The 17,898-nt window shown below is 46.6% G+C and overlaps 1 protein-coding gene across 1 annotated transcript; it reads left to right on the top strand.

Annotated features, from left to right (window-relative positions):
* The first annotated feature begins 12,785 nt into the window (after positions 1–12,785).
* LOC101875602 (sulfate transporter-like) lies at positions 12,786–15,893 on the top strand. Its single transcript, XM_013128020.3, has 2 exons — positions 12,786–13,415; positions 14,216–15,893. Exons 1-2 carry the CDS (start codon positions 12,798–12,800, stop codon positions 15,806–15,808), a joined length of 2,211 nt encoding a protein of 736 aa, XP_012983474.2. The 5' UTR covers positions 12,786–12,797; the 3' UTR covers positions 15,809–15,893.
* Positions 15,894–17,898: the final 2,005 nt, after the last annotated feature.

Below are 17,898 nucleotides of genomic sequence, written 5' to 3'. Positions count from 1 at the left end.
AAATGCTGTTCTTTCTCAGCCTTAAGGCGTGTGTATACAGGGAGGAGAATCCCAAACAGCTACTGCTGAACTTTTTTCTGCAGTAATCTCCTTCATGAGCTTTTTTATTCTGGGCTAAGAATCCTTTATGTGGTTTGGATAATTGTAATGAGTGAATTGGTATTATCAGAGTGGATTAGCCTAAGCCATATAAAAGCAGTGAATGGAGTTAACGCCTGTGTACAGGGTGAGCACAGGATGGGAATTATGTTTTAATTCCTCACCATACCTGTTTTCCATTGAGTTCCCATTCAGAGCCCCTGTGTTGGTGTTGAGAGAGCTGGCACAACTATGGCAGCTCCTGCAGCTGGGTGCTGGCTTGGGAAGGGTTTGGCACCATGGCTGCTTTGGCACTGTGCTGCTGGTGGCAGGGGAGCTGTGTAGACCTGTGCTTGTGCATTCAGCTGGTGGCAGTGCTGTGTGCTGGGGGAATCCCTTTTCAAGCACAGTTTGTTCACATTACCAGAAAGCATCTCTAGAGCTGTGAACAAAAGCCTCTGCCAGTTTTAGACACTGGTTTTTTTTCAACTAATGTTTTTCAAGAGAGCACAACAGTGCCAGAGAGCAGGATATCTTCTCAAAGCCCTGATGAAGAATTGCAGCACAGCCAACAGTAAGCAGTGTATGCTGTTATTGCATGTTCCTGTCTACCCACAGCTATGTATTCTGACCCCTTTGCCCCATAGGCATGGGCAGCTGGCCAAGAGACTTCCTTTGAGGCAGATCAGTCATGGGTGGGATAGAAGTAGAAATGGCTCTGGCTGATCCTTTACACTCGCAATTCCTCTCTCCTGTACTCTTTTCATGCTGCCCAAATGGAGATATTTTGATCTGTGACCATGCACAGATTTGTGTAGCCCAATTCTGAGAAAGGGAAAACCTTATTGAAAGATGTTCTTTCAAATCCATTTCCACCTCTGTCAGGAAGGGAGGAATAACAGTGTTGCTTCCAAGAAGTAAGTACTTTACACAGCTAGCAGGATGCATATTTGTTGCTCCTGGCTATCTGTTTGCATAAAAGCACAATAAAATAGCCATAAATTGATTTTCAAATAATTAATTTAGATTACAGCTGAAAGATATACTGGAGTGATTTATTGTATTTGGCTTCAGTGCTGTTTCTGCAGCCATGGCTGGCAACACAGCCTCCAAATTCTATTTTAAGCAAAACACAAGAAGCTGTATTAAAATGCAACAGCAAAAGCAGCCAGCCAACCAAAAGAACAACTTTTAATGTTCTTAAAGATAACATCCAGAGACCATAGGACTATATTAATACATAGAGCCCTGCTTAAAATGGAACAGAAACAGATGCCATTTTCCAGAGAGTTTGGTATAATAGAGAGTCCTTTAGAATTAACTGAAGATTAGAGTTTATCAAGGCTGGAATTTCTTAGAACAGTGGGGTTTCAGCCATTTTTCTCTTAGGCATAGAATAATTTGTAACAGAGACATGCAACTGATTTAAATCTACTGGCAAGAAGCACATTTTGCTTAGATATGTTTATGGACCCTTTAGAAATAATCCAGTTTCAAGTTTAAGAATTAGAGACCACTGATTAAAAACAGTTGCCCTCAAGAATTTGTTTTATAAAGGAATTTTGTGTATCTACACGTACACATATATAGGTGTATGTATTGTATGTATGTGGATACACACACTTTTGTTGCTGTATTATGCATGCAGCAGCTATATATATGCAGTTACACTTTTGTGGTACTTGTGTTCTGCCTTCTGCTGTTTTGAATGGACAGTGGAAAACATATACTAGATTTTATAAGGGGAAATCTGCTGCACCCACTGCCTTCTACACCTTCCTTATTCCTGCCTCTCAGTGTAATTTGTAATCTATAGGAAGAGGGAATCTTGGAAGGATTGTGTTTGGGTTTATGCATCTGTCAGCAGTAGGAATGTTCATCCCAGGTGCAACCTGCAGAACCCTAGGCCAGAGCAGGAGATGGTGTAAATCAGTTAATCTCAATTCTCAAACATTCTAATCAGCAATTACCAGTCTAAATGAAAAATTAAGAGATCATTAGCACATTCATTAATGACAACAACACAGCATTATGGAAATCAACACTCACAGTCCCAGCTATACCAAAGACTCCTGAGAAATGCCTTTATTAGTCTCCTGCTAAATGTCAGGCTCTATTTTTACGGTTATTGCTGCTATAGATAGTGGTCTCAGTTCCTCCTCATGTGGCAGTTGCACTAATAAATGTTTCACTTGTGAATGTTTTGACATGGAAACAAATTCCAGTCCAATTCATAAACCAGGAAGAGGTACTGTAGTGGGACATGTGGTGCTTAGTTTTGGATTTATAATGACATCACCAACCATAGTCTTGTGTTATTTAGTGATCCTGACTTCCTTGTAAGCCATTGAAGCTCCATCTGCACATCCCAAATTCAGTGTGAGACCCATCTCCACCCTGTTGACACTTTCTGTGTTTTGCTGTAAGACTTTGCATATAATCAATAGTAAATAGAAGAATCATTGCCTTTGTGTATATTGCTATTATGTGTGATCTGCCAGATCTTTTGATGAGGATAATGCTCCTGAAGAGAGTGTGTAAACCAACACCAAAACCCCACCAGTTCCCCAGATGCTGGGAATAGGAGAAAGGGGGCTGTGGGCAGCTGGCAGGGGAGCACTGCTGTTTCTTTCCCCCCATGAGCACATTGGAACCTCAGCCTGTGTGAAAGTTTGTGTAGCTGAAGGAGTAACATTGCTGCCCAGAAAGGATGGATAAGCTAGAGGTGTCCTTATTATGGGGCTCCTGTGACACTGTGTTTAGGCAGCTAAGTGCCTTTGTATCAAGGGTAATAATAATGCAGGACCTAGTTCCTGCTCAGTGCTGCTGCATGAGTCACTGTCCTGAACTGTATATATAAGGTATGTATGTCTCCACTTCCTTCTGAAAGAGATATAAAAGTCTGTTGCTGATGCATCTGAAGCACAAAGGTGAGGTACTAGGGACAGGAAAGCATCCTGCCTGCCACATCATGGTTTTGAGCTGGTCAACACCCAGCTGCCTCCCACAGCCTTGTGTTGAGGTCGGCTGTGAACTCTGCCTGTGCCAGGTTCTAGGTCTTATGTGGTGGGGTCCATTCTTTCTGCGGCCAACCCTCTCTTGAGAAGACCAGCAGCACTGCATGTCTCCTTGGGTGCACTTCCCTGTACCTTTTCACTCAAGGGCTGTGCCAGCTAGCTGTTCCCCACCATGCTTTAGCTACTTGCTGTCATCTCCAGCACTGCTGGTGAGGAGAGCATTTAAGCAACTAGAAGACATGTCACCCACATGTCTCCACTCTGAAAACAGCGCAGGAACAGCCATGCTGGCCCTGCAGCCAGGCACACTGGTCAGCAGTGACCTTAACCTCCCAGCACAGTGAGGAGCATGGCTAGGCTGGAGGGAGCTGTAGTTCTGGGGAAGGATCATAGAAACTGGAACAAGAGAGAACCTTTGAGGTGAGGGTGAATCTCTTCAGGCAAATAGTTTGGTTTAGGGCATTATCTTATGTTGCTTGTTTTTTTTACATGCTTCGGAAATGTGATTACATGATTGAGGTGATTTACATTTTGTTACTAATATGGTTAAGCTAATGAAGCTTTGACAGGCACCTGCTGCTCATGCCGTACAAGGTGCTTTGTATCTGCGTAGCTTATTTTGCTTTGCTGAGTCTTGATACAGGATGCTGTTGTGAGACTTCCATATTGATGTAACTGTCTACGCTAGAAGAGCTTTGCACTTCTACTTTGCTGGCATAGATAAAAGGAACAATATTGTTAGTGCAGACTTTGCATTGTGAATCACAGAATCACAGAATGGTTTGGGTTAGAAAGGACCTTAAGGTCATCCAGTTCCAGCCCAGGGACACCTCACACTAAAGCATGCCACCCAAGGCTTTATCCAACCTGGCCTTGAACACCGCCAGGGATGGAGCATTCACAGCTTCCCTGGGCAACCCATTCCAGTGCCTCACCACCCTTACAGTAAAGAACTTCTTCCTTATATCCAATCTAAACTTCCCCTGTTTAAGTTATAACCTGATGGTTTAACATTAATTCATATGTATTGACATACATTCATTGCTCTCATGTTTTATTATTTTAGCAAATCAAAAATTTCACAGAGAAGTTATGCACAGTTCTGGGCACTACAGGAGACCTTCTCTGTGGGCCTCCCTACCCAGAGCATGTTCCCAGCCTTCTCAAAAGAGAAGGGATCTTAAAGCAAAGAATGAGGCTCCTGCAGGATCCCAGTTCAGAAAGGTGATATAGAGGATTTCCCTTTGCTTTCCTTCTTCTAAGAGGCAGTTTTCTTCTCCACACAGTGAGATCTATTCCTCATTTAGACACTTCTTAAGACTGAATAAGTCTGAGGAAAGAACATGAGGCTTTTAATCAGCAGTCCTCTTACCCAGACCACCCATCTCTTCCTAGTTTAACTACCCCTAGAACAAATAGTAACCAGTGGAATGACCTTGTTAAGTCCCAAGAATGTCTTGCACTTGGTTATCATGTTTGTAAGCCTTTGTAGGATCAGCTGCTCATGTGAAAAATACCTGATCTTTTACTTTGTCAGATTCTACCTGAAGGAGAAATAATTCTGAGTCTTGCTTTTTCTTCTGAGATCATTACAATGCTAAAAGTGAGGTCTCTGGTTAGGTAAAATGGCAAATATTTTTATTTATATATATATTTATAAATTCATAGTATAATTAGTACCTTTCTGTTTTATTTTCTATAGATTGTATATGCTAAGGCATATTGCTGTTCTCTAATGGGCAAATACACAAAATATTTCAGGATTGGATGGAGAATCAAATCTTCACTGAGTAAGTTTACTGCCAAAAATATGTATTTGAATTCCATCTTTCTCCAGCTTTGAAAGCACTTGGCTCTTAGTCTGGCTTCCAAATGATCTCAGGACTCCACAGGAAGGTAGGAAGTGAAACATTTTGCTGGACTCAGGTGCAAGTTTTTTATGTCTGATTTTTAACTTAAGGAAGTATATTTTCTGTATAATTGAAATGCAGTTGAAACGTGGTGAAGGAGTTTATGTTTTCTGGAAAGCACATGATGCTTTGAGTTCATCAGCCTCTTGCGTCCCTGACCATCATCTCTGGTGTCTTGCTATGTTCCAGGGTATGATTTTTTAATTTATTTTAAATTCAGAGTAATTTTAGACATTTGTGACATGCTGTTTTTCAGAATAAATTAAATGGCAGATTTTGCCTGGAGTAGCTTTTTCAGGCTCAAGAACCATTTTAACCAAACATGACCTCCGGAATGGAGTAGACCACATCGGTCGGCTGACCTCTAACCAGTTTACAGAATGGTTTATTTGAATAACATGGAAAAGTTGTATAGTATGTATAAAACATCACTTCTTACTGTGATTAATTTGTGCAGTAAAACCTGGGTATACTGTTTCCCCCAGTGCAGTGGTGGAATCAAGGGTGCTGAGGGACCATCAGCCTATGCTGGATGCCTGACACAGGCCTTGCCTTGTGCCCAGCATGGGGGAGATGTGCTGCCATCAGCTCCTTGTTGGGTGCTGTGCTCACGGACCAAACAATTGTGATCTGAATTGTATTTTGTCCATCATCATCTTTTGTCCTGCTATTAGCTATGGTTTCAGAATCAGCCATGGCATGTTGTTGACTCTCCTTTACACTGTTTGTTAGATCCCTTATCAAGCTGTAATTTTTAAACGCTAATGTGCCTTACTGTCATTGTAGAAGATTTGTTAGCAAGAATTTTCTATCAAATATGGTAAAATCTTTGGGATTTCTTAATCACCATTAAAAGATTGTATTTGTTTTTTCTGTTGTCAGATGTGTGTTTACTACCTTAGGAGATGCTGCAGCTGTACATTTTAAAAAGAGAAGCCACACACGTTTGAGTCCCCAGTCCCCATTTCTCCTGACAGTTGTGCTCAACCCCTGCTATAAGGTTCAGTGTATACACAGCTGTGTGCACTGCTCTCCTGCACTATATGGTATACACATAATAGGCATGCATGGAAGTTTCCTGGCAATGTAAATGGGGCATTGACTGATGGTACGTGGCCAGCAGCAGGATTTCACCTTGTTCTGACTTCCGTTCTCTGTACAACCAGGCTGCAGTTTGTCTCATAACAAGTGATAAGCAATGTGATGGCAGTGATGTGCTGTTTGCCGGTGAGTAGCACCCTCCTGTGGGCCAGGTCCATATTCTGAAGATGGAAGAAATGAAGGATTTGTTCAGGTTTGATGCTACTTGCACTTTACAATATGTGTAATTACAGCACATGGTATTACATATTACAAAATAGCTGCAATGTATTTCAGTGTTGACGTAACAGGTTATATGACTTGGTCAGGTCATGGCTGGTCAGTCAGAGCAGAAATTACAGCAGCTCTGGGTCAGTTTTGGGCAGTTACTGTGAGCATTATCATGTCCTTGAGTTCTGTGTAAGGTTTTCTTAATCCAGCACTGTTCAGCTCTTACCTGAGGGTGCCTTTTACCTCAGGAAACCTCAGAGCACATGCTGTTATTTTTGTGTTGGTGCCAACAGAGCTGTAGGAGCACTCAGTTATGGGGTATGCCAGCAGAAGCTTTCTGCTCTCTTGGAAAGCATGGGACAGCCGTTGCCTTCAGCTGAGTGACTGATTCATGCTGATACAGAGCTAATGGGCAATCAGCAGCACCTTTACCTGTGCTCCTCAAGGCTCTGTCTTATGTGTGAACAACTAATTCTCATCAAACATATTCCTGTACTAGAGGAGACCCCCCCCAGCCCTGTCTCCTGGGTCACAAGCTGGTGGAAGCTGCTTGGGAAAGGTGCACCAGGGGTCCAGTCCATGCAGAGCCCTCCCAGTGCCTGGTAAGCAGCAGGCTAGAAACTTCCTGAGCACTTAGACCTTTGTCACAGCTTTTGCAGCACTTCTTCATGAAGCTTCCTTCACTTTCCCTTCACTCTCAGGTTTTGACTCCCACCACACCCTGTGGCAGCCTGCCTCACTGCTTTGTTGGGTGGAAAAGCTTCTCCTTCAGTTTGAAATCTAATAGGAGATCCAGTCTTGTTGTATAGCAGGTAGTTGGAGATGTGCTGCAGTTTCTGGGCTTCTTACCCATCTGCAGGAGCATCTTACTGTCCTGTGGCATTGAGATGTGCCTTCCGTAGCTTGCCTGTCCACTGCCTTGGTGTGTGATGAGCTGGTGCATGCTGCTGGGAGAGCTCAGGAGCCAGCACAGCCTTGCCTGACACAGAACCTGCCACGCTGCACTGGGGCAAGTTGTGGTGCCTGCAGGTACGATGACCCTGTGAGCCAGCCGACAGCTACAGGGGGAAGCAGCATCCTGCCCACACAGCCTTGGTGCCATGAAGGGCTCGTGAGCAGCACACATGGGTTGAACCTGAGCTGGTGCCAAATGACCTGGGCTGAATGCCAATTCAGTATGAAATAGAGATGTGCCTCCCTGACTTTATTCCACTGCATTCATCTGTAATCTATTTAATCTGCTTACAGAGCCATTATAGCATTTTCAATTACCAACTTGATCATTTGGAAAAGGGTCATAAGCACTGGACATTCATCATGCAGGGAAAACCATGAAAACAGCGTGAAGTGCCACAGAAGTTAGCAGGGAATTATTTTTACCCTCATATGAATTGGGAGTGCTCCTCAAATGGTTTTTGTGATGTGCTTGGAAACGCTTCTTTTCTCCATCTTCTGGGAGTGAGCATCAGTGCTGGAGGAAGGGCTTGTAGCAGGATGTTAGCAGAGTGGACCACTGTGTGCTGTCCTCAGTGGCTGCACAGTTGATGGGTGTGTGACCTCTGCAGCCACATCCTTTTAGATCCGCTACCTCTGCACTTGGTTGCTTTGCAAGGACATATGGTCTATCTCACAGCTTTCAAAACAGACTAAAAAGTGCTCCTTGCATGTCTGTCTGCATGGTTAATTGCTGGGAGCGAGCTGTAGCTTAAATAGATGCTCTTTATCATGTTTATTTGTAGGTTCCCTGGTCCCTCTCAAACTCCGGAGTGCTGTGACTGCATTACCATGTGCACTCACAGGGTGAGTGACATTTTTGGCCTCACAGTGTTTATGTCTGGAGAGAACTTTGTCTTCACATTGCATGCTCTGCTGTGATCCCTGTGTGTTAGCATAAACTTCCCTGCAAAGTAGTGGGAGGCTGCAAAAGCTGTTCTATTTTCTGGGATGACCTGGTGTACTGCTTCCACATTCTCTGTTGTTACCTCTTGCAGAAACGTGAATAATTGCTTTCCAAGAAACCATCAGAGACGTTCTGTTCAGGTTTTTTGCCTTTGGATGCTTTTGTGGCATTTGCTGTATCTCAGCAGTTGGACCAGTTCTGGGTTTGTCTCCTTTTCCTTCTATTTCCCTTAAAAAAGAAGATGATGATTTGCAAATGTATACGTATTGACAATTCATTTCCAAGTGGAACTGATCCAGCAGCCATCTGAAAAGACTGTCAAGTCCCAAATCTGAAGGGAAAGACAAGCATCTCTCTTAGATACCTGGCACCATTATCTGGCTCACTCGCCTTGTTTTTCTGTAAAGCTGCATGTGATAAGTAACTGTGGAGCAGAGGGGTGCAGCCGTGTACTAAGCCAGGTGGGCCCATTTATGGAGCCAAGACATGTGTGCTGCTATTTGAAAGGCTTCCAGAAGCCAAACAGTTGTAAGTGTATTTACAAGCCTTAAGGCAAATCAAAAATCCTTGTGCAATGCAGTTAGCTCTGTTCTAAAGGAAATGAGTGATGCCAGCTCATGCTGCTAAACAGAAGTGATGCATTGACACAGTGGCGAGACTTGAATTTGCAACACTTACCCACTGGAAAGTGCCTGGGTAACAATCTCAGACACAATTTCATGGGTTTTTTTCTGCTTTAGGATAGAAAACACAACAGCCCACTACTGCATTTTGCTTGTACCTGAAGCTTGAACTTGTGCTGCTCTCTTGCTAGCTGGCTGCAATGGCTGTTGCATAGATGGATGCTACATTCCTCTCATACTATGCCATAAGTGCAAACTTGGGATTTCATGCTTTCTACTTGTCTTGAAAACAGAGGGTGCCATGTTACTGGCAGGCAACATCCTGCCTACAGTTGCATGGTTCAAGTTAATACCAACTCCCCAACCCAGCCTTGGCCAGAATGGAGCTAAACAGTTGAGTTTATAGTGGCAATAAAGAACAACTCTTCAAGATGAGTTTGAAAACAAACAGTTTCAGCACTTAGCTGTAGTGACCTTGCATTTGGAGCAGTGCAGCCTCACTGGCTCAAGGTCACATGAAGTTCTGTTGTGGGTTTCTTTTTTAAGCTGTCTGATACACATTTTTTAGATCACAGGTGAAGTGTTTGTGGTTCCTGCCCTTGCCTCACCTCATGCAGTAAAAGTGGTTTCAGAGATGTACATAGTGCTCAGTGTCACTATGTTCTTACACCCCTTCTGCCAGGATGGAGAACATAAAATGGCCTCAGAGCTGCAGCCTGAACTTCCATCACAGAGAGAACCACACAGAACCTGTCCTAGCATGAAGGTTTGCTGTTCTGAAGAGTTCAGTGCTGAGAACCTCTGCAGAACAGAAATGCACGGGGAAGCCAGCTGGGACGAGGAGCTTGAGAATGTGATTGCAGTGAAAGTATGGAATATTTTAAAGTTGAGTGTATAAAAGCAACTGGGAAGCTGTGCATAAGAAAGGGAGGAAGAAAATGTAGGGGAGGATGGCAGGGGAGGCACAGAGGCAGAAGGAATGGAAAAGAACTGCTCCCCAAAGCCTATGCCCTGTGAATGTGGAAGAGCATGGCTGCATGGCTTATCAAGCAATATCTGGTGGTAAAACAAATCACAGTAAACAAAAGAGTTCCAGATTACATGAGTGAAGGTGGCAGTAGGAAAGAAAACCAGCAGCAGGCTATGAAGGCAGGGGGGAGGTTATAGGTCACAAATGGAAAAAGTGCTTTGTCCCATTTTCATGGGGGACAGGTCAGAGATCCAGAACTGGAAATTAATTCTTCCTAAATAAGAGCAAAACCCAGAGATGAATTGTGCTCAGATGTGGTCATCCCAGCAAACAAGCTGGCTTAAAAGACCAGCCTGGTCAGCTCTTCGGTGACTGACTCACCAGTTCTTCAGTGGCTGAATTTCAGGATGAAGGAACCATACAGAGAATAGAAATTTGGGTCATTTGCTGAGGAAGAAGGTGGAAAATCTTAATCAGTAAGTAGAGACTACGTCAGGCAGGCCAAGACACAGAATGAGCAATGCCTAGGAAGGATTATAAAGCATATGAAGGGATCATCTTTTAAAGACAGGAGGAACGACAAAGTTAAGGAAAGATACAGTCCCTTACTGAAAGAAGAGAAAGGGAAAGGGGAGCTATCAACAGATGTACCTGAAAATATATGGGCTGTGGAGGACTGGCAGAGAAGAAAGAATGCATATAAATAGCTAAATACATTGAGCAGCTGTCTCCTCTACCATGTGCTCTCATTTCTTCCTGCTGCCAGAGAGCACTGATGTTTCTTATTTATTTACTTCTAATTACTGAGATACAGGCTTCCACTGATGAGATAAATGCAGCTCAGGATGCTCATCTTCCTCTCCTCTTCCCCCAGGGTGTCTCCCCAGCATCTAAATCAAAGCCCTGTGAAAATGGCCCACAGCCATAGCTCATAGCCATGGCCTCCACAGCCCACACCATCTCCCTCAACACTGTGGGAACTCAGCCCCCTCCCCAAGCCCAAAACACAGCCAGTGCCAGGAGCAGAGGAAGGGACCAAGCTCCCTCAGTGTCTGGCGTTATTCCTGCTCCATAGAGCAATGAAAGCCAGCAAAATCTTAGGGACTAAGGTTGATGGAAAAGAGATGGAAAGCAAAGGGTGAAGAATGAGGTGAGTGGGAGTGTGTGCTGAGAGGTCTGGTGTAGGTTGTTTGCAGGGATCACAAGGGCAGAACAGTTACAGCAGGTATTTATGAGGCTGTTGTTTCAATGCAGGATGATGGAATGTTACCTTTTGTCCTCATTGCTAATGCAGTTGATCACCTTTACCTACAAAAGAAAGGCAGACCTGCATTTTACCAAATTGTGTTTACTTCTGCAAAGCAAAATCCTTCATTTGTGCTAAAAAAATCCACTCTGGTCTCTAAAAGGCATGTGCAGAAGGTGGATTGTGCAGGTTTGACACATTGTGAGTTCTCTATCTACCTAAAGTACCCTGTGTCATCGTCACCTCTTTGCTGTCTGTGCAGAGCTGCGTCTGACAAAGCCCCTGTGAAGCTGGTGCTGCTGGAAGTGGCCAGGCAGTGATACAGGCAGACGGGGAGGGCAGGCAGCTACTGGGAAAGAAAAGTTGTTCTGGAACAAGTTCTGCTTTTTGATTGGTTTTTGGAACAAAAGCTTGTCCAGAATAGATGAAAACCTGGGTGGAGAAGCCCACAGGACTCAGTCAACCATGCCTCTCAGTTCAGGGAGGGACAGAGCAATAGCACAGGCATGGAAATTTCTTTCCATGGCTCTCCTTGTTTAGCAAACACATCTCCAGATACCAGCAATACTGTGATCTGGCAGGAGCACTTCTCTAAAACCCTTCAATTATTCTTAATGGCCGGAACAAGTTTCCATCAAAAATACTCTCCCAGAACGATGTTTGTTTTCAAAATACAGCTCTGTTTGGCATCGGCTGGAGTGAAATAAAAGGGCCAATCACTTGGCTGAGTAACTCAGATTTCTTCCCAAGGGAAGTGGCACAGGGTCCAGAAGGAAGGCGAAGGCAACAGGTTTGCAGTCGTTAGCTTTGTCTGTTCATTGTGTGCTGCGAGGTGAGGAGACAGATCTGTCCACAGGGGAGAAGCTCCAGGTAGTGAGAAAACACCCCGTGTGTCTTTGTGCAGCCAGAGGTAAGAGATTTGGGATGGGACTACTGATGTGAATCAAACCTGTGGGGCAGGAGAACGGGCTTTCTCATCATCCCAGTTCTGTGTCTGAACTGCAGCCACCCTGGATCTCCTCTTGGGAGAACTCTCTGTGTATATTGTTCATTTTTGACTAAAAGATCTGTTTTGTTGTGCCTGCATTTTAACTGAAAATCTTGGAGCAGCTTTGGGAGGTGCCTGTGTTACTTAACCAGACTGAAGAAGTGAGACACTTCCATTCTGCAGACAGGAGCCCCTGTGATGGGCCTGTTTGATGCAAGCTAGCAATGTACTTAAATATTTTGAAAAGTTAAAGGAAAACTTATATTGCACATTGCCTCCTTTATCCATGTGTTACATTCCCAAAGCATCACTTGGAATATCCCAACATTTACAAAATGGGTTTTGGTTAAGTGAATGTGTCATCAGGAAATGCAGAGTTCCTGACAAAGCGTTAGGTTCAGTGAAATGATATTGTCTGATTTTAGCCCATTTTGCTGGACTGTTTCAAAACAAGAGGTATGTTGGGAAGGAGCGCAGGGGGCTTTACAGCTCTGTCCCTGATGTGGGCACCTGTGCCAGTGTGAATGCAATTCAAACCATGGTCTCAGGGTTGTGGTTAATCAAGCCCATAAATGAAAACCAACAAATTAACCAGCACCATAGGAAAGTGCTTTTCTGTTTGGTTTGCCTGAGGTTATTTTCATTTATTTATCCATTCAATCTGCACGAGCCCTGGAGCTAAGCAAAGCACCTTATGTACTTAACTGCAACACTTCATAGCTGCCTGCTCTCCTGCCTTAGCTCTCCTGGTGCAATGGAGGACACGTCAAGACAGAAGTCACGACAGAGCAAAGACACACTGTGCTCCCCAATGCCAGAAGAGCCTCCTGCAAACTTTATACATGTGAAACTGGAGGAGTATGAGCCTGCAGACTTCAGCACCAAGGAACTCATCCTAAAGAAAGCCAGAGAGGTCTGCACATGCAATCATCAAACCATCACCACCTTCTTCTGTCGGCTGTTCCCAGTGCTGGACTGGCTTCCCCGTTACAACATCAAGACACAGTTGCTTGGGGATGTCATATCTGGGCTTCTGGTGGGGATAGTCGCCATCCCTCAGTCCATCTCCTACTCCCTCTTAGCCAACCAAGATCCCATCTACGGAGTCTACACCAACTTCTTTTGCAACATCATCTATGTTGTTATGGCCACTTCGCGCCATAACTCTGTGGGCTCCTTTGGGGTCCTGTGCCTGATGATCGGGCAGTCTGTGACCCGGCACCTCCAGCTAGCAGGGTACAGTGATGACAGTGCTGACTTTTCACTGCTGGGCAACTCCACCTCCTCCAGTAATGGGACGAGTGCCTGTGACAGGAGCTGCTATGCCATCACTGTGGCCCTTTCTTTGAGCTTTCTGGTTGGTCTTTACCAGGTACAAGTATTTGCTGTTCTGCTGTTTCCTTTCTGACCTTTCCCTGCTAGGAACTTCTCTGTGCTAAAGGTCTCGAAGCTCCTGTCTTGGTTTAGACTTACAAGTCATGAGAAACCTTTCCTGATGTGGCTAGACCCTGACACCCATGAATCAAATGTAGTGATTTAGAAACCCACAAACATGACTGAATGGGGGGTTTTGTTTCCTCCCATATGACAAGCCTTGTCTTTGTATGTCCTTACGATCAGACACAGCAAGGGAGGAGAAAGAATCACTTTCCCACCACCCCAGTCCTGGAGCTGGGCCAGCTCCTGGTGCAGGTTAGAGCAGGTTTGATGCTGGCAAGAACAGCTCTCAAAGGCCCTGCCATCAGCTCCTTCAAAGCCCGTGCTCCCTGGGGATGTCCCCACTGCCTGAGCCTAGATGTCGATGGACAACTTCAGGCTCTTTACTGGGACAACTAATATTCTGTGCATCACACCAGTTATATGCCACCAAGTGATGCTTTGATGGAGCTGCTTCCTGGACTTTGTGGTAACTCTGTGCCCTTATTGCTTGTAAGGAGACAGTGGTAGGGACCTTGTAGGCTTCTTTGTATGGCACCCTAGCCACAGACAGGTGTTACAGGTAGGTCTCTTTAGTCTGTTGTACGCCAGATTAACTACTAAAGACAAAGTCCCCTGCCTCACATTGACTGCTCAGCAGACAGAATAGAAGTGGAAGCAAACTGACATAAATTGACAGCTACCTCTTCCAGCCCTTCTCATTGATGCTAAAGGTATGGCTGGCTTGCTTTTCAGATCCTGCTGGGGGTTTTACAGCTGGGCTTTGTGGCTGTCTACCTGTCAGAACCTCTCCTCAGTGGCTTTGTGACCGGCTCCAGCCTTACCATTATCACCTCCCAGATGAAGTATCTCCTGGGACTGAAAATCCCTCGTCACGAAGGCATAGGGTCCTTCATCTTCACATGGGTTGACCTTTTCAGATACATCCAGAACACCAACATCTGTGACCTGGTTACCAGCCTGGTTGCTTTGGCCATCATAGTGCCTGTCAAAGAGATCAATGACCGGTATAAGGATAAGATGAAGGCTCCCTTCCCCATAGAGCTGCTGGTGGTCATTGTAGCCACAGTAATATCTTACTACTTTAACTTTGAAGAGCGATACAAGTCTGATGTTTGTGGGGATATCCCCACTGGTTTCATGAAACCCACTCTACCAGATATAAACCTGTTTTCCAGCCTGGCAGTTGATGCTGTGCCCATTGCTGTTATTGGCTTTGCCATGACTGTCTCCCTGGCAGAAATCTTTGGCAAAAAGCATGGCTACCCTGTCCGTGCCAACCAAGAGATGATTGCCATTGGCATGTGCAACCTCATCCCTTCTTTCTTCTACTGCTTTGCCAGCTCTGCAGCCCTGACCAAGACTTTGCTGAAGGAGTCCACAGGGACACAGACCCAGGTCTCAGGCCTGGTCACCTCCCTGGTGCTGCTGCTAGTGCTGCTGTGGATTGCCCCGCTCTTCTACTCGCTGCAGACCTCCATCCTGGGGGTGGTCACCATTGTCAACCTGCGGGGGGGTCTGACAAAGTTCTGTGACATCCCCCGCATGTGGCAGCTCAGCAAGCTGGACACGGTGGTGTGGTGGACAACCATGCTGTGCTCCACACTCATCACCACAGAGATTGGGCTGCTCGTGGGTGTCTGCTTCGCTCTGCTCTGTGTCATCTTCCGCACGCAGAGACCCCGGGCCATGCTGCTGGGCAAGGTCAGCAGCACGGAAATCTATGAGGACCAGTCCATGTACAAGCAGCTCAGCAGCATTGCCAACATCAAAATCTTCCGCTTCGAGTCATCTCTCTACTATGCCAACAAGGACTATTTCAAGACTGTTCTCTACCAGAAAACAGGGGTAAATCCTGTCCTGCTGGCTGCTAAGCACCAAAAGGTGGAGGCCCAGGCAAATGCAGACACAGGCAACAGAAAGAGCTTTTTCAACACCAGGTTTGTCTGCCTGAAACAAGCCAAGAAAAGGTCTGGGAAGCCTCCAGAAGATGCCTGTCCTCCCTCTGTAGATATGCACACCCTCATCCTTGACTGTGGGGCGATGCAGTTCATAGACACTGTGGGTCTCTCAGTGCTAAAGGAGACACGTCGTGACTATAAGGAGATCGGTGTCCAGGTACTCCTGGCCAACTGCAACTCCTCCCTCCGCCACCGGCTCCAGGAGGGAGGCTGGGCTGGTGAGGCAGACAGTGGTGGGCCGCTGGCTTTCCACAGCATCCACGATGCTGTGCGGTTTGCTGAATGGTACCAGGTTCGGCAGGAGGAGAGCAAGAACAAGGATGCTCTCCAGGATGCTGAAGACCCGAACTTCCAGGTGTCTTTGTAAAGCTGTGTGTAAAGACTGTTGCCTAATGGGGACGGGCTTGGGATGTAGTTGAGAGCAGTTTTAGTCTTTGCATTGTCAGAGCATGCAAAACCAACTTTGAACTGTCAGCAGCAGGCATGGGGCAGGCATGGGGAAGGTGTGGATTTCAGCAGACATTGCCAATTGGTGGGTAATACGAGCGGCTTCTCAAGGGCTGTCCTGTGGGAGAAGAGCTTGGATGGGTTTTCACCCCTGTCCCCGTCGGAAAGGGCTGTGGGGCAGGAGGTGCCGGGACCCGTGTCTCGGGTGGGCGCTGGGGGGCACGATCGAGCCGCGCTCGCTGCCGGAGCCGGGGCCGACCCCGAACGCCTCCGCCCTCGGAGCCGCCGCCGGGGGCTGTGCCGGTGCCCGCGGCTCCGAGCGGGTGAGGCCGAAGCGCTGCCTCCGGCCCCGGCTCCGGAGGAGGAGCGGAGCGGAGCGGAGAGCCCCATAGCGCACCCACCGCCCGCAGGGGTGTGCGGAAGCAGGAGGTGAGCGGCAGCACCTCCGGGCTGGAGCCGTGCCCCCACTGACCGGGTGACATTCGGAGCTGGCTGTAAGGGCCCCCAGCATGGGACAGTCCTGTCCGGTGTTAGAGGTGGTGCCACAGAACAGGTATCGCTGCTGCAATGGCAATCACAGGAGGAAGCTTTGCAGGGGTCTGTGAGTGACACAAGCTTTATGCCTAAAAATCTTGTTCCACATGGTGCCCTGGCATTAACCACCATCGGGCTGGCTACTGGGGAGAGGGAGGGTTGAAATGGGACACTAAGGCAAAGGGGAGAGGAGCTGTAGGCAAGGTCTGACATCCACTCCTCGGAGGAGCCCTGGTGGTGCTTTCCGCTTCCTCGCAGAGAATCACAGCCCCAGGCTCAGGGGCCAGGCATGAAGGTAAGCAGCTCCTGTGCTGTGCCTCTTGGCTGTGCAGCTCAAGGTGTGCACCCACACACAAGAAAGGGGCTGCAGCCAGCTCAGACCTACCAGGAAAGCTCACAGACAGACCTGTACCTTGTTATGTGGTGATTTATTCTATGTGCATTTCCAGTGCCCATACTGTGGCCCAATGCAGAATAACTGGGGAAAGACAGGATGCCAGCATCCTCTCTTGTGGTGCATTCCTTTACAAATTGCATTGTGGAGAAATGAACACCCCAAGGCAACTTCGTATGCAAGACAGTGAAGCCACTCACTCACCTCCCCAGATGTGCAGCAGTGGAGGTTATGGCCTGATTGCAGCAGGGGTGAGAACCACCAGTCCCACTCGCTCCTTCACTCACTAATGTATATTCATCTTTTGCCACCTTTATTTTTGGACTGCCCTTCTCTTCCCACACAGCCCGAGTCAAGGCAGCAAACAGATTGCAGAGGCTCATTTATTTTCCAGACACCCTGTGCATGGAGTTTGCAGCTCCTCAATGGCCACGAAACAACAGCAACAAACTTGGCAACAGCAAAACACTTCCCTTACAAACAAACAAAGAAGTTCTAGAGAACTGCATGCAGTTCATTCAGCTGACTGTACTTGCCTTCTGTGTTGTGAGGTGCAGGGGAGGAGAGGTGCCTTCTCCTGCTGTTATTAACAGACAGGGGTTTACATGACTTCCATGGCTGGAATTACAGGTTTCCTCCCCTGAAAATGTATCTGAGATCCCCAGCTGCTCTTCATACACTGTAAACCAGGAAAACCTGTGCTGCAGCTTGCAATGGCCACGATTCTCTCAGTGCTTGGCAGAATCTGGTCTGCCTTCCCCATACACAGCTGGATGCTGTGCAGCTGCATGCATGGTGCTGTCACTGTCACTGGTAGCAGTGGGGCAGGGCAGTCTCACACCTCCAGCACATTGGGTGTGCAGCCAGAGGGAGCTTTGAAATGGACACAGGGACCTGTCCTGCTGGGCTGGGATGGGCAGCATCCTGCTGGCTCTGCTTCTGCATCCCAAGGGTGAGTCCCTGGTGTGAGCTGAAAAGGCTCCGTAGTATTGCCAAGTACATGAATAGCTTTTATTTCATTAGCTCCATCTGTAAAAACACCTTCTATGCTGCATATTTAGTATGTGAATATTCTCCTGGCC

Source organism: Melopsittacus undulatus, chromosome 10, assembly GCF_012275295.1.
Source record: "Melopsittacus undulatus isolate bMelUnd1 chromosome 10, bMelUnd1.mat.Z, whole genome shotgun sequence".
In the NCBI taxonomy this organism is placed as follows: Eukaryota; Metazoa; Chordata; class Aves; order Psittaciformes; family Psittaculidae; genus Melopsittacus; species Melopsittacus undulatus.
The sequence above is the reverse complement of the archived record's forward strand: the minus strand, read 5'-3'. Positions and strand labels throughout refer to the sequence as shown.

Coding starts and splice junctions, on each gene's coding strand:
- LOC101875602 (XM_013128020.3), top strand. CDS start 12,798: ATGGAGGACACGTCAAGACAGAAGTCACGACAGAGCAAAGACACACTG. Junction 13,416..14,215: donor TTCTGGTTGGTCTTTACCAG/GTACAAGTATTT, acceptor CTTGCTTTTCAG/ATCCTGCTGGGGGTTTTACA.